This window comes from Heterodontus francisci, chromosome 1 (genome assembly GCF_036365525.1).
Source record: "Heterodontus francisci isolate sHetFra1 chromosome 1, sHetFra1.hap1, whole genome shotgun sequence".
Classification (NCBI taxonomy): domain Eukaryota; kingdom Metazoa; phylum Chordata; class Chondrichthyes; order Heterodontiformes; family Heterodontidae; genus Heterodontus; species Heterodontus francisci.
The window spans coordinates 30,306,581-30,323,501 of record NC_090371.1 but is presented as its reverse complement, the minus strand read 5'-3'; the positions used below and the strand labels follow the sequence as shown (position 1 = coordinate 30,323,501).

Here is a 16,921-nt window from a genome sequence, read left to right as displayed (position 1 = left end):
TGTCCAACATTAGATGTGATTCTGCGATTGGACAACATTTGCTAAATAATCCACAGTGTGCTAAGAATTACAGTGACAATCAATTTAAGATTGTCAGTAGGGCTCGCAGTGTGGTCATTTGCACGTACTGGAAGCTACGAATATTAATACACAGGGCTCTGTTATTTTCAGACAGAAAGAACATGTGCACGCCTTGCACCTGTTCCAGCTGAACAAAATAAGTGACGGCCATTCGCTGATTCATTCCTCAGGGCAATGACTTGACCAATCAGAGTCAAGCTGCCTGGTTTAAATTTCAGAGAAAGCTTGGCAGTTAACTGTCAGTCGCTGTAAACTGGTGCATTCTCCATGGTAACGCCTCTACCAATCAGAGTTCACTTGCCAACCAAAGAGCGCCCTCTTCTCATGCAGTATAAGTTGTTGTTTTCCCTTACATTGGTTATTCTTACGTGTTGTCCTGATGAGTGCAAGGTGAAATGTTTTGACAACATGTCTCTATTTTCAGCAATTCTCAATTATTACTGGATTAGACACTGGCCACTCACCTCAGGGCCTTGGTTCAAATTCAACAAGACTAATGGGATCAAACTCTCTTCCCTCTGCTAACAGTATGGGTCCCAAATGAAATGTCTGGCCTTAGTTTAATGGCCAAAGCCCAGTAAAATTCTGAGGCATACAGAGACAGAATGCAGACTAGATCTAACAATGGTGACAGTTTGAGTGCTGCAATTTGCCTCAGTGCAACTGGGCTCAGAAAAATACAGCCAGGGTTCCTGGTGCTGAATTGCTTGCGGTGTCTATGAGAGATGTCGAGTGTTATGGCCAGGTGAGGAGGGGGTCACAGACTCCCCTCTTGCCCTTCCTCTTATTTGACCACAACAGGTTTTATTCCTTTTTTTAAACAGTGGTTCTGCTTACCACCTCAGCGAGTCTTTTACCTTTAGTGTGATTGTGAAAGAACCAATTGGACAGGTTTTCTTGAGTTTAAGCAAGAATGAGGTGAGTTTATTATACTTAAAAATCTAAAACTGATCTAGAAAAAATAATAAATTTATGCTATACATCCACACACACATTCATATGAGATTCACACACACACAAATCGATTACAGAGGGAAAAATAAATTTTGGGTTGGATTAGAGTCCAGAATAAATGGAAAGTAAATACACAGTCTGTGAAGTTGGATGATTAATAGAAACATAGAAAAATAGGAGCAGGGAGTAGGCCATTCGGCCCTTTGAACCTGCTCCACCATTCAATACAATCATGGCTGATCATCCAAACTCAGTAACCTGTTCCGCTTTCTTCCCATATTCCTTGATCCCATTAGCCCTAAGGACTATATCTAACTCTTTCTTAAATATATTTAATGATTTGACCTCAAATGCTTTCTGTGGTAGAGAATTCCACAGGTTCACCACTCTCTGGGTGAAGAAATTGCTCCTCATCTCAGTCCTAAATGGCTTACCCCTTATCCTTAGACTGTTAACAAATGTTTAATAAAGACTTTTGTTCACTGCTGCTGCATATGCCTATCTGACCTCACAACAAGCCCAGGCCAAGTGTTTTCCCCAAAGCGCAAAGTTTCTTTCAGTTTCTCTTCCAAGTACTGTATAGTCTCTAATACTCAAGCCCACACATACAATCATGATATTCCTCCCTTATCAGACTAAAACATGTCCATGATTTTCCTGCTTGGCATATGTAACTTAAAATTCCATTTCTTGCCAAACATACTGTAATAAATTTTGTAACCAAACTTAGGAAATCATTATTTTCCTAACTCACTGAGTAAATGAATTCCTCCAATTACATTTGCTTTCAAGGCCAGAGTTTGGTGTACACCCTGTTTGCTTTGAATGTAATCACAACACAAAATCTTCATATCACTTTAGTAGTCTTCTCTCGCGCTGTGATCTTCCTGTTGTCTCAGGAACTCTGGTCACTACATCAGGATTAGGAAATGCCATCGGCTCCTCTGGAACCAATATTTCTCCCTCTGGATAGCAAGCTGTCTGCATGCCAACAGCATCACTGGCTTGGACATCTTAATTGCTAGATGTTAGCTTTTCCTCAGCTCCTACATCTAGTTTATCTGCTACTGTGTCTTTGTCACCATGATACTTTTTGATGCATGAAAAATTTCTGTCATATAGTACTCCTTCTGGCAACTGCACAGTCACACTGTTTCCTTTCTTGGCAATAACTGTGTAGAGTTTGGGATAATATGGTGTATCCATCTTACTCGGACCCTCCTGTCTCAGCAATACTTCATCACCCGGCATCACACCAGACTGTCTAGCTCTCCTTCTGTGCTCTGCATAAAACCTTGCAGCACCCTTTTTCTCAGCATCACGATCTCGAACCTCCTGATCAACTCTAATGTCCCTCAGCTCTGGTATCTTGGTGTGTATTTTGCATCGAAATAACAACTCAGCTGGGCTCTTTCCCTTTGTACTGTGTGTAGTTGCTCTATACATGTTGTTACGACTGTAGCGGGAGGAGTGCACTGTTTTATCTAGTTCCACTTCTCCACAGGTCACAACCTATATTTAAATGTTTACCCAGTTACTGATAGGGTCAATCATAGACTCTATTTTTATCCCTGAATAAAATACACCAACCAGGTTTCTTTAATAAACAACAAAATTATCAGTTTATTATAAAACAAGTCTTAACCAGTAATGAAGCAAAGCATAAACACACAGATTGAAATATGAAAGTTCCCTTTTTACCTTAGCCCCTCACACACACACATATACACCGGTTAACTGAAAAAATAGAGATGTTCTCTTTAGAGCTCTATTACAAATTACAAAAAAATACTTTGGCTAAATACTTGCTAATTCCTGAAGAAAAAAAGAGAAGATCTGGAAATATGTCAGATGTCCTTTTTTTGGTTTGGCATCCCAAATACACATAGTCAACTGTCATTGGGATCTTCCGAGAACAGTTCTTTTCAGGCAGCATTGAGGATCAACTTGGCAGGCCTTTCAGGAGAAATGTGGCAATAGCTTCAGTCTGTTTCTTACACTTGCTTCTCAGGGGTTCTGAAAGAGATCAAAAAGCTGGTAAGCTTTTCAAAGAGATGGAGCAAGCTAAGTTGGGGTTTGCTCCCTTGGCAAGTTTTCTCCAACTGTGTTTTTCAACACTGTCCACACCCCCAACTCTGTCCAAAGCGAATCCAAAAACAATCTCTCCAAAAGCGATATAGGTCAATAAACCCTCATAAATCTTGCCTTGCCGCTTCTCTGTAAACATCTCCCCTTTGTTCAAAGTTTCTGTTGTTTATTTATCTTAAATCACATGATTGGCAGCAAAAAAAAAGTTGTTTTCAACAACAACATCTCAAGTGTCCCCTCGGTGAACTTTAAAAAAAGAGTCCAGTAACTATGAAAGCTTCAGCCTCCAAAAAAAAATCCATTTCCGCAATTTAAATGTAAGTCCTCAAAAATTTAACAAAAAATGGAAGCATTGTCATAACAATGGCCACATATGACAACAAAACCTCCTTCCAGTCTTTACCCTCAGCCTGAGTAATCCTCATCCATTTCACTAAGGATTGGTTTTGTCTTTCAACTTCCCCATTTGCCTGCGGCCATTTAGGTGTTACTCTGTGATGGTGAATGCCTGTGACTTGCATGTAGTCTGCAAAGGTCTGTGAAATGAATTGTAGCCCATTGTCTGAATACAAAGTGACTGGTAGACTATGCCTTGCAAATATTTCAGTCAATGCAAACAACGTTTTCACTGCTGTTGTATACTTCATTACCACACATTCATAATAACGGTTGTAATAGTCAATCACCACTAGTATGGACTCTCTTAATAGATGTGGGACTAAGAAGTCAACTACTACATCCTCCCATGGTCCAGCCGTTAACAGTGTACTGCGTACTGGTTCTGGTGGATTGGGTCTACTGACAAGTTGACATCCATGACATATTGTGGCAACCTGTCCACACCTTTCTTCATCCCTGGCCACCATACTTTGGTTCATAAGTTTTGCTTAGTACCAACCACTCCCAAGTGACCCTTATGAGCTAGCATCACCAGTCCAGATTTAAGTATCTGTGGCACTGTAAGTCTGTTGCCTCTGAGAATACACTTCCCAATTGTGCATAGTTCATCTTGTATAATAATATATGTCTTGAATGGGCAATTCTCCCAATTTCCAGCTTGGATTCTTTGTCTGATGTCATTCAATTCTGGATCTTTGTCTTACTCTTTCAATCTTTCTAGTTGTCATTGCTCTGGGTGTAGCATGAACTGCCATAAACCGCACAAATGATTCAGCTTCCTTCTCTAGTGAAGATTGTGTTTATCGTTCAACTGGCTCTATGATGTCTTGGTCAACCAGTTCAGTTTTCTTTGCCTCAACTTCCCCTCTCAGACCAAAAGGTGTTCTGCGTACAGGCTGAGCTACAGGCTTCACCGTCTTTTCAATTAATTGAAAATCTCACTTGGCAGTTGTGCTACTTCCCAATTCCTTGAAACACTGGTCCAAACTCCTCTCAAAGCTCCACATAGGTTTTCACAGAATTCACTTTCAATTCAATGTGTAGCACCACCAAGGCTCAGCCAGTTTCTCGACTCAGAAGAGGCTCACCATCCTCCTCAATCACTACAAATTCTGCCTCCACACTCTTGATCCCCAGCTCTCACACTCACAGTGAAGCGTCCAACAGTATGAAGTGTATTTTAGATGTGTAAGGATAAAGCTTTTTGACACATTTTTGCAACGTGCACTGGATTCTCTTTGTCTTCAATTCCTCCCACAGTGCTCTGCTGATGACATTACTGTCACTGCCAAAATCTACAGTAATGCTCACTTCAACACCCCCAACAATCACTGTAACTTTCTCATGGTTGCTTCCAATGACAGAAAACATGTATCCATGATCGCTGTTCATGTCCTCACTTACTGCATCTTCTTCAACTCGTCTCACAGTTGTACTACTTTCATCTCTTTTTCCTTTCATGGTTTGCCAGGCTTCCCACTCTGTCAGCTCTGCTTCTGCACTTCTTGGCAAAATGGTCTCTGCCCCTACATTTTCTGTATATCTATCCCTTGGCAGGGCAGCAGTCATCTCTTCCATTGTGCATCAAGCTGTGACATCTGAAACACTCTCACTCAGACTTCTGCTGTTTACATTTCCACCTGGATTCCATTGCGTCACTCGATTAACCTCAGATTTTGTCATGCCGATGCTGTGAACTTGTCCATCCAATGCTTCCAATGCAGCTGCTATTTTCAAAGTGTCATCCAACGTTAAGTCACCTCCTCTTTCCAGTAGCCTTCGCCGCAATTTATCCGACTTGCAATGTTGGCCCACCTGATTCATTATCTGGTTATTCAAATCCGTCGCAACATAATTGCGTCCAGCCGATGCCTGCCTCAAACGAGTCACAAATTGAGCTACTGTTTCCCCCTCCTTCTGTCTCATTTGATGGAAAACATGCCTTTGGAATGTGGCATTTGGCATCACCATATAATGGACATTCAAAGCTTTCACTGCACATTCATAATCTGCCTTTTCTCCCGTGTCAGGCAACGTCTTGAAAGTCTCCCTCATTGATGTTCCCACATTGAACAGTAATAAGGCCTGTCGCTGTGCTTTCTGCACCTCCATCGCCCCTTCCAAAAACAAACTACGATTGTCAGCATACACTTCAAACTCCCCCAGCCACGCTTTCCATTTCACACTGATGGAACTGGCATCACCTGTCAGATCAAACGGCTCAATTCCCCGGACGGCAGACAAATCAGCTCCAGCAAATGCCCTGACACCATCCTAAATATCTCCGAATTTACCTCTGTCTTGTTTCTCTTTATATACTCATTGCCAATGTCACATCTCAGGCTCAGGGAATCACACTTGAAGTCACAGATTTAACTTTAATGAAGATTTAACAAGTGTTTAATAAGGATTTCTGTTCACTGCTGCTGCATATGCCTATCTGACCTTACAACAACCCCTAGGTCAGGTGTTTTCCCCAAAGCACAAAGTTACTTTCAGTTTCTCTTCCAAGTACTGTATTGTCTCTAATTCTCAAGCCCACCCATGCAATCATGTCAGGAGAGAGATGGATGAAGAGGTTTAGGAAATGCTTAGGCCCTAGACAGCTGAAGGCAGGGCTGCCAACTGAATAAATTAATTTTCCTGAGTGACAGAAAAATCAAAATTGGCATCGTTTGACACGACCAGAACAAGACATGGGACAAAGTTTGGCATCATGCCTTTTGTTCTGATGTTTGACTTCTGAATAATAAAACAAACATTAATGACTAATGCCTCAACTTCATGAGACATGACAGAAGAGTGGAAAAACATGAGCTTTGGTTTCACAAAACAAGCTTTGGGACCAAGATTCTTCTTGCCCCCAAAATTGCTGCCAAATGACAGTGGGTTGAGTGTTGTGCCTACCTGAGGTGTCTGAAGCTGATCCTAGTGGTTTTCTGTGGGTCAGAGCCATTTATGCAATGGTGGCATTGGCGGGTGCACTTGGGAGCTCAGCAGCAGGACAGTGTGGAAGAATGGCAGCCACAAGAGTCAGATGTGTGCAGCAGATTAAAAGGAGCGAGTAACTTCCAAACACAAATCCCTGTTGCCACCTGTATGTAATACTAAAGCAATGTGGACTTGGTGATTCACAGTCCCTCAAGTCGTTCCATGTCAATCGATGGGCATTGACATTATTTCATTGCCTTGCAATGCTGGACGCCTGTTGTCTTTTGCAGCCATCCTTACCATCCAGCGTAACTCAGGTGGCGGCAGCCATGGCATTTGCCCCTCATTTAAATAGACCCGGCCTTATTTGGCAGGCTCTTCCATTGGAGGTGACACCAGGAAGCACATCCGAGGCAAAAATGGGCAGGAATCTGGTGTAACAAGTCTCAGCCCCACCTGCCAGGATACTGCCCAAATCTGGCCAAAGAAACAGACAAAAATCTTGACTGTCCTGTTGCCATCGTAGAATCACACAAAGTAAAGCAGACTGACCAGTTCAAAATGGAAAAAGGTGTGGCTCCTCAAGGTACGCCTGTGAATAAAAAGAAATTGTAAATAAAAGCCAAACGCTGGAAATGCACACTAGGCTGTTAGCATCTGAGCAACGAAAAGACAGGATTTTCTAATGGAAAATTAAATTACTGCACCACATACAAACAGGCCACTTACAGTGATAGATGCAGTTTCACCAATACACAGCATTAGGACTGGTCCAGCAAGCTGCGTAAACTCTGCCTGTGGCTCAGTGAGACACTTTGAATCAATAACTGCTTGTCTGCTGTTTGTTAAGCCCACAAGCTAGCTGCTGGACCACTAAGGATAGATTTAGACTGTATAGTACACAACAGCTGTCTCAAAATCACAGGGCTTCCTCAATCTGAATTAAAAGAATAATGTAAAATAAGTACTTGTAGTTCATGCACAGTAAGAGCTTGAATTAAAAACAAGAAATGCTGGAACCACTCAGCAGATTTGTCAGCATCTGTGGAAAGAGAAGCAGAGTTAACGTTTCGGGTCAGTGACCCTTCTTCGGAACTGACAAATATAAAAAATGTCACAGGTTATAAGCAAGTGAGGTGGGGGTGGGGCAAGAGATAACAAAGGAGAAGGTGCAGATTGGACAAGGCCACATAGCTGACCAAAAGGTCATGGAGCAAAGGCAAACAATATGTGTGTTGAAATACAAAGCATTAGTACAGAATAGGTGTTAATGGACTGAAATTTGAACAGCAGCAAGTGCAAACATGAAAAAAAACAGTGGGTAAGCAAACTGAACAAACTAAGATGAAATGAAATAAATGCAAAAAAAGGTTGTAAAAAAGAAAAAAAGAAAACAGAAAAAACAACCAAAAATGAAAGTAAAATGAGGGGCTGTCATGCTCTGAAATGATTGAACTCAATGTTCAGTCCGGCAGGCTGTAGTGTGCCTAATCGGTAGATGAGATGCTGTTCCTCGAGCTTGCGTTGATGTTCACTGGAACACTGCAGCAATCTCAGGTCAGAGATGTGAGCATGAGAGCAGGGGGGAGTGTTGAAATGGCAAGCAACCGGAAGCTCAGGGTCCTGCTTGCGGACTGAGCAGAGGTGATCCGCAAAACGGTCACCCAGTTCGCGCTTGGTTGCCCCAATGTAGAGGAGACCACACTGTGAGCAGCGAATACAGTATACCACATTGAAAGAAGTACAAGTAAATCGCTGCTTCACCTGAAAGGAGTGTTTGGGGCCTGGGATAGTGAGGAGAGAGGAGGTAAATGGGCAGGTATTACACCTCCTGCGATTGCAGGGGAAGGTGCCATGGGATGGGGACGAGGTGGTGGGGGTAATGGAAGAGTGGACCAGGGTGTCGCGGAGGGAACGTTCCCTTCGGAATGCTGACAGGGGAAGGGAGGGGAAAATGCGTTTGGTAGTGGCATCACGCTGGAGGTGGCGGAAATGGCGGAGGATGATCCTTTGTATATGGAGGCTGATGGGGTGGAAAGTGAGGACAAGGGGAACCCTGTCACGGTTCTGGGAGGGAGGGGAAGGGTTGAGGGTAGAGGTACGGGAAATGGGCCGGACACGGTTGAGGGCCCTGTCAACCACAGTGTGGGGGGAATCCTCGGTTGAGGAAAAAGGAGGTCATATCAGAAGCACCGTCATGGAAGGTAGCATCATCAGAGCAGATGCGTCGAAGACGGAGAAACTGGGAGAATGGAATGGAGTCCTTACAGGAGGTAGGGTGTGAAGAAGTGTAGTCGAGGTAGCTGTGGGAGTCTGTGGGCTTATAATGGATATTAGTAGACAACCTATCCCCAGAGATGGAGACAGAGAAGTCGAGGAAGGGAAGGGAACTGTCAGAGATGGACCATGTAAAGGTGAGAGAAGGGTGGAAGTTGGAAGCATAGTTGATAAAGTTTTACAGTTCGGGGCGGGAGCAGGAAACGGCACCGATACAGTCATCAATGTACCGGAAAAAGAGTTGGGGGAGGGGGCCTGAGTAGGACTGGAACAAAGAATGCTTGACATATCCCTCAAAAAGACAGGCATAACTAGGACCCATGCGGGTACCCATAGCGACACCTTTTACTTGAAGGAAGTGCGTGGAGTTGAAGGAGAAGTTGTTCAATGTGAGAACAAGTTCAGCCAGGCGGAGGAGGGTGGTGGTGGATGGGGACTGGTTGGGCCTTTGTTCCAGGAAGAAGTGGAGAGCCCTCAAACCATCCTGGTGGGGGATGGAGGTGTAGAGCGATTGGATGTCCATAGTGAAGAGGAGGCGGTTGGGACCAGGAAACTGAAAATTGTCAAAATGACGGAGGGCATCAGAAGAGTCATGGATGTAGGTGGGAAGAGACTGGACCAGCGGAGAAGAGATAGAGTCAAGATAGGAAGAAATAAGTTCAGTGACGCAGGAGCAGGCTGACACAATGGGTCTGCCGGGACAGTTCGGTTTGTGAATTTTGGGAAGGAGGTAGAAGCGGGCTGTCCGGGGTTGCGGGACTGTGAGGTTGGAAGCTGTAGGGGGAAGATCTCCAGAGGAGATGAGGTCAGTGACAGTCCTTTGGACGGTTGCTTGATGTTCGGTGGTGGGGTCATGGTCCAGAGGGAGGTAGGAAGAAGTGTCTATGAGTTGGCGTTGAGCTTCTGCAAGGTAGAGGTCGGTACGCCATACAACAACAGCACCACCCTTGTCTGCAGGTTTGATGACCATGTCGGGGTTAGACCTGAGAGAACGGAGTGCCTCAAGTTCAGAGGGGGACAGGTTAGAGTGAGTGAGGGGGGCAGAGAAATTGAGATGACCAATGTCTCGCCGACAGTTTTCAATGAAGAGATCAAGAGCGGGTAAGTGGCCAGGGGGAGGGGTCCAGGTAGAGGGAGAATGCTGCAGGCGGGTGAATGGGTCTGCTGGTCGGGGGGAGGACTCCTGGTCAAAGAAGTGAGCCCGGAGGCGGAGAAACGGAAGAAGAGCTCAACGTCATGCCGAGCGCGAAACTCATTTAGGTGGGGGCGTAAGGGGATAAAACTGAGACCTTTGCTGAGTACAGAACACTCAGCATCAGAGAGGTGGAGGTCAGAGGGTATAGTGAATACACGGCAAGGGGTCAGATCAGAAGGGGTGGGGTCAGAAGGAAGTGAAGGGGAAGGAGGATCTGGAGGAGCATTCGTCCCCATCAGCTGCTGAAGCTTACGTTCCTTGACACCTGAAAGGAAGAAAAAAAGTTTTTTGTTAATGCGTCGGATGAGACGAAAGATGAAATGAAACTGTGGAGTAGAACAGCTTAGAGATAAGTTGAGGCGGTGCTGCTGGAGAAAGAGGTCCAGTGTGTGCATGTGGCGGCGCATAGCACTGAGTGTGGATCTCAGGATGCGGCGAGAGTAGCAGTCCGAGGGCTTGAATTACATCGTCTGGCCGGAAATTACATTCAGGCTTTAAGCAATCATGTTCTTTTAATTTGTAGTAAACATTAAGGGCCTTTCATGACATAAGCCAGGTAGCAGGAGAGCAATACACTCCCAAATTACCATTAAGTTGTGTCATGGGAAAAGTATGCTCCGAGGGAAAGCACATGCACAGAGTGGCTGCAACAAGTTAGCTGCTCTGCATCCACAATGTACTTGCATTATGGTGTCAGCAATCAGGGACATTATGACGTGCAAAACGTATGTGGAATGGGAGCATGTATGTGACGACATCATGGTGTAACATCATCGCATGCCTGACTGAGCTAAAGTGCCCTCACACAAATGTGCAGGAACTTCAGAAAGCGGTTGAAATTTATTTGACTTCCGAAGAAGGGTCACTGACCCGAAACGTTAACTCTGCTTCTCTTTCCACAGATGCTGCCAGACCTGCTGAGTGGTTCCAGCATTTCTTATTTTTATTTCAGATTTCCAGCATCCGCAGTATTTTGCTTTTATTTATGAAATTTATTTGACATATTTGTATTCAAGTTATCTGAAGGTGAGGGTCCTGAGTCTCTCAGCAGGAATATGTTAGTCTCTATAAAATGATTGATGCTGAAAATAAGCTGTTTATGTTTTTTCTTTTCTTAGTTTTAAAAAAACTCTAGCTTCTTTTGTCTTCCATGCCTCAGATTACTCTCACAGATGAGCACTAGCTCCCTAAGTCCCACAGGATATTTCCACTTGTCTGCACACCTAGGTAAACTTGTAGCACGTCTCAGCTTTAACAGAGAATTGTCTTCAGTTCATTTCATTGCTGATGAGCCCTATGTGAAATTGATGAGGGGGTGGAGAATGATAGCCCCACAACAACTTACACAAACACACCTGGCACAGTACTTGGCAATAGCAAAAACAAAATTCCAAAATGGGTCTGAACTAAGCTGTAAACTGATGCTGTCAATGTGGATTAAAAACAGGAAAAACACTCAGCAGGTCAAGCAGCATCTGTGGAGAGAGAAGCAGAGTTAACATTTCAGGTCAGTGACCCTTCTTCAGAACAATGTGGATGCTAGGCTCTTTAATTTCTGTTCTGCCTAGCACCTAGCAACCCTGCTGCATCTCCTGTGCCATTAGCAGAAATGATATATGACTTGACTTTTGGCAAAATGCTGAGTGGGCACTTGGTTTAGTCCTCGAGAATTACGGTGGTAAGTAGAACAGGTGAAAAAGTGGATGGAGATAACATTTTATGATCGGATCTGCCCAACATGTGGGTGTGGATTGGGGAAAGCTGATTGGAAAATTCTGGCTGAAGTCAAATACTGGCGTCAAATAGGCCACACATTAGGCCAAGTAACAGACAGTCCTATCGACATGTGCACAATGCAAACCCAAGACAACATGCCCATCATTGTCCTCTGCATGACATCAACTGTCCATTTTAACCTTGTTCAACTCCATCAGAAGTGAACTCTCTTTGGATCCTAGTTGAAATGAGGTGACACCAATTTATTTCCTTACAGGTGATCACTATATTTGACATTAATGCTAACAGTGGGTGCATGTCTTCTAGAATTTATCCTAGTGCTTTCCTAATGTAAAGAGTAAGTGAAAAGGTTGGCTGTTGGCTATAGCTGCTTGCTACAGGAAGCCTTGTCCCTGGCCACAAGATGGTTCTCCAATTGCTTGCACTACATGCAACGCTGCAGTGATTACCTAATCCTGTTGACTTTCTACAGATAGCATAACATTTTCATTAAGGCTCAAAGTTTGAAAAACGAAAAGACTTGTATTTATATGTGTATTGGTGAGGTTACAAAAACCATGGTAAGTGACCTGTGTGTTAAGGTTGGAAAGACCTTACGGCACCTTTCACGACTTCAGGATACCCCAAATTAAGTCCTTTTGAAGTGTTGGCAATGATGTGATGAGGGAAACTGGTCAGCCAATTTGTGCACCAACAGAATGGTGAGGAGTCACCAGCTCAGCAATTAACTTTGCAAGTTGCCATTTGGTCATTGAAGAGCATGAGTTAATGGTGTATAAGTGGGTGCATGTGTGCTTGTTATTTGATCTTAGTAGGGAGGTGTGCCCAGGTCTAGTTTCTTTCAGTAATGTTGTAGAAGTCATTCATAAGTGATGGTATTTTTTTTATGGTCTTATCTGTTCACAACCAGCAGGCCAGCCAGCTCATTGGGATAGCAGCTGTGGGGGCGGAGTGGGAGTGTAGGGGTAGGTGGTGATTTATTTACAATGTACCAATTGGTGCCAGGAAAACAGCTTGGGTTGAATTATTTTTCATGCATTTGGAATATATTTCATTTTTTGCATATGGAATGCAAAATGGGGAACAGATATTGTGCCTGACCGTTACATGAAAGGTATTATTTTGTTTAAACCAAGAGTGAATGAATGTAATAGGGCCCAAACCTGAGAGCTGAATGCGAACTGAAGAAGAAAAGTCAAATAGTCAGGGTGGGCTGAGATCGATTTTAACTGATCCTGCCATACCATACGAACATATGAACATATGAATTAGGAACAGAAGTAGGCCATTCGGCCCATTGAGCCTGCCCCGCCATTCAATAAGATCATTGCTGATCTGTTTGTGTTTCGAATTCCACAGTCATATCTACCCCTGATAGCCATTGATGCCCTTGCCTAACAAGAATCTATCTACCTCCACCTTAAAAATATTCAATGAGCCTGCCTCCACCACCTTCTGAGGCGGAGAATTCCAAAGCCGCACAACCCTCTGAGAGAAAAAAATGTCCTCGTCTCTGTCCAAAAAGGGTGACCCCTAATTTTAAAACAGTGCCCCCTCGTTCTGGATTCACCCACACGAGGAAACATCTTTTCCACATCCGCCTGTCAAGATTGTTCAGGATCTTATATACTTCAATCAAGTCTCCCCTCACTTTTCTAAACTCCAGCGAAAACAAGCCCAGTCTGTCCAACCTTACCTCATAAGATAACCCACTCATTCCAGGTATTAATCTCGTAAACCTCCTCTGAACGTCCTCCAATGCATTGACATGCTTCCTTAAATAAGGAGATCAAAACTGCACACAGTATTCGAGTTGTGGTCTCACCAATGCCCTGTATAACTGAAGCATGACATTCTGACTTTTATTTTCAATTCCCCTTGTAATAAAGGATAGCATGCCATTAGCCTTCTTTATGACTTGCTGTACCTACATACTAACTTTTTGTGACTCATGCACTAGAACATCTAGATCTCTCTGCACCTCGGAATTGTGCAGTCGTTCACCGTTTAAGAAATACTCTGCTTTTTTATTCTTTTTTTTCCTGCCATGAAGGAAAGGAGCGGCAGCAGGTCAACAACCTGTTTTACTTCCTGTTGGATTTTCAAGAAAAATTATTGATGTAAAAGAGCCCATGGTACTATTGTGAGGAAGAGCAGGGGCGACCTCCCAGGTGTCCAGGCCATATTTATCCTTCATAAAACATCATTAAACTGATTAGCTGGTCATTATGACATTGCTGTTTGTGGTAGTTTGCTGTGCGCAAATTGCCGCATTTTTTTACATCACAACAGTATTTATACTTCTCAAGTACTTCTTTGGCTTTGGGGAGTCCTGAGGTTGTGAAAGGATCTCTAAAAATATAAGTCTTTCTTTCTTTTACATGTCTTTTCCTTCACCCAAGATAGCTGTTGGTAGTATAGGTCCCATATGACTTTGTATATAGCTGTTTAAGAGTTATGGGGCTGAATTTTCATGCTGGGAGATGGAAACAGGATCCAGGACTTTTTCCAGGTCCCGAACCGACTCCTTGGGGGAAACAGTCACTCGTATGAACTTTCACCGAGACACTTCCTTAATTGGCATGGAGACAGATTCCTTGTCCAATTAAGGGTGGCAGGTGGGCTATGACAGCTGGAAGGCCAATCATGGGGCAGTAAAGTTGCAGTAAAGGGTAAGTAACTGAGAGGGTGCTTCAACAAAGTGTCTTCTCAGCCACTTTTTTTACAAATGCAAATAAAAAAATAGAAAAAGCAGCCTGGCTACCATTGTGTGTATGTTGGACGGGGGGTTGGGGAGGGGGGAATTCTTCTACAGTCAGCGTTTGGCTGCACCCACACCCAGGCAGACAGGGAGGGCCTGTAGGCCTGCCTGAAGCAATGGCACCCCGGCCTGCACCGGGGTGTTCAACTCCAGATAGTTGAACTGACGCCATTGCATTGGAAAACTGGACGCCGACTCGAGAATCCCAGTCGGTCTCCTTCAACCATTGTTAGCAAGACTCTTAACAAGCCTGATTGGCTGCCCACCTCGTGGGGGCAGCTGGCCTTGCCTGGCCTCAAACACACCTCTCCCAAAATGGCCAGCACTGGGAATGATGTCAGGACACCAGCATGCCGACCGGCGCCAGTATTTTCAGGCCCCATCCGCCTCTGTTCCCGACCTCAGTGGAGCTCGAAAATCTTGCCCACTGTGTCTGGATGATTGTGGGAGCATGACTAAAGCAGTAGCAGCTTCAGTTGACCTCAGGCAGGGTTTGGTGCCTATCATAAATGGGTTGAGCATAAGCAAGGAGTCGCTGCTGAAATTGTTCACCTTCAATCGGCGGAGCCACTCTTCAATGGGATCTGGCTTTTGTCTTTGCCTTACTGAGGATGTGGAGGCAATACATTCTCATATTTTATGGTGAGTTGTGCTGCTCACCAAACTGCTCAGGAGAAATGCCTAGGAGCTGCTGTCGTTCTAGTGATACTATGCTCGCTAATTGTCTAATGACCATCACTCTCAGATATAAAGTAAGCAGGTTAGCTTTAGGGATGAGTGACTATACTTCAAAGATACTTTATTGGTTATAAAGCATTTTGGGATATCCTGAGTTTGTGAAAGGTGCTATATAAATGCAAGTCTTTTTCTTCCACTAAGGTATATTTTCAGTAATTAAAACCCTAGTTATCAGAAAGTGCTAAATCATAAATTGAAAGTTGATCTAAGAATGATATTTTAAAAGACTGACAGAATCCTCTTGTCTGCTTTCTCTCTGCCTTTTATCTTTCACATAGTTGGATAGTGCGACCTCACTCATCCAGGCTGCCAAGAATCTGATGAATGCGGTGGTTCTAACCGTGAAGGCCTCCTACGTGGCTTCCACCAAATACCAGAAGGTGTACGGCACGGCCGCTGTGAACTCTCCCGTGGTATCCTGGAAGATGAAAGCCCCCGAAAAGAAACCGCTGGTGAAGAGGGAGAAGCCCGAAGAGTACCAGACAAGAGTGAGGAGGGGATCCCAGAAAAAGCACATTTCCCCAGTACAGGCCCTAAGCGAGTTCAAGGCAATGGACTCCTTCTAGAGCTGTGCAAACCTTGTCAGTAGCCCTTTGAGATGATCAATGACGCTGTATTAAATTTTATTAAAATAAGCTGTTTCGATGCTCCTAAGATGCAAAAAGAAATCATTGACTGACTCCGAAATGAATTGGGACAGATGTTGAAATGGGAATTTGATGTTGAAATGGGAATTGGATTTAAATTATAGATTTAAAAGATGAATAAAATCCAGCATTGCTATTGTTAAATAAGGAAATAAAATGTGATGAAGATAAAATGGCTAAACAGCTTGCTAACTTGATCAATCTTCTATGTGTTAAGCTTATAGGGCTTTAATATCAATGCTTATATGTTACAAATAATACAATACTGGACATTAAAAGCATAAAGCAGATGTGTTCCTTCTGTTTGGTGTAGTATGAAGCACAATGTGTAATTTCAATGGCCTTTTATTTTGTATTCATACTAATAACTAATGGTATTAGGGTATTAGGATTGTGCTTTCAAGGGAAAACTCAAACCTTATTTATTCTGTGGGCAATGGTGATAATTTCACGGCCCTGAAGCTTGGTAATAAATGTTACTGACAACAGAAGTGGCAACTAATCGTACTTTAACTTTTAATGGTTCTGGAAACCAGTTCAACAAGCAAACCAGTAGAATATATAGACTGTCTTGCTGCGGTCAGCACATTATGGGAATTGTTTCACTGGGACAAGGTGCTTGTGATGTGACTCCTTAATGTTCCTGAACGGCCCCATGCCACTCTCTGACAGTGCTGTGCTAGCCGGTAGATAGTGAGTAATGTGTTAGAGTGGAACATAACAGTGGATGATGTAGAATTTTGATTTGCCTAAACCGTAGATGACTAATCTGTCTTTGTATCCTCCCAATAACTCAAATAAACTCTTTGCCCATCCCCATCCACCGAGCTTGCTGTGTTTTCTTTCTGTTGATGGCAATAGATTTATTCATGTTTCTTCTTTATTGGAATAATTTTGCCCGATTGTCTAGTCTCTAATGGAAGTGCATTGTGAACACCCAATTTTTCTGGTGAGCCAATCAGCAAATAGGTGCAGATGTAGGGATTGCCAACTCTGAAGATTTGATCATGTTGCATTCTGGTCACATGCCATCTGATCATGTGATGCCCTATCGCATGACATTGATCACATGACTTCTACAAATGCATTTACTTTATAAAAGTTGGGTCCTGC

At 43.6% G+C, this 16,921-nt stretch overlaps 1 protein-coding gene across 1 annotated transcript in view; it reads left to right on the top strand.

The window, feature by feature from the left end:
- The window catches only part of ctnna2 (catenin (cadherin-associated protein), alpha 2), a 1,561,189-nt gene extending 1,544,571 nt beyond the window's left edge, over nucleotides 1–16,618 (top strand). Inside the window, exon 18 of the mRNA XM_068028796.1 lies at nucleotides 15,440–16,618. Within this exon, the coding sequence (XP_067884897.1) occupies nucleotides 15,440–15,727 (288 nt within the window). The 3' untranslated portion in view covers nucleotides 15,728–16,618. The remainder of the gene's footprint in view (nucleotides 1–15,439) is intronic.
- Nucleotides 16,619–16,921: the final 303 nt, after the last annotated feature.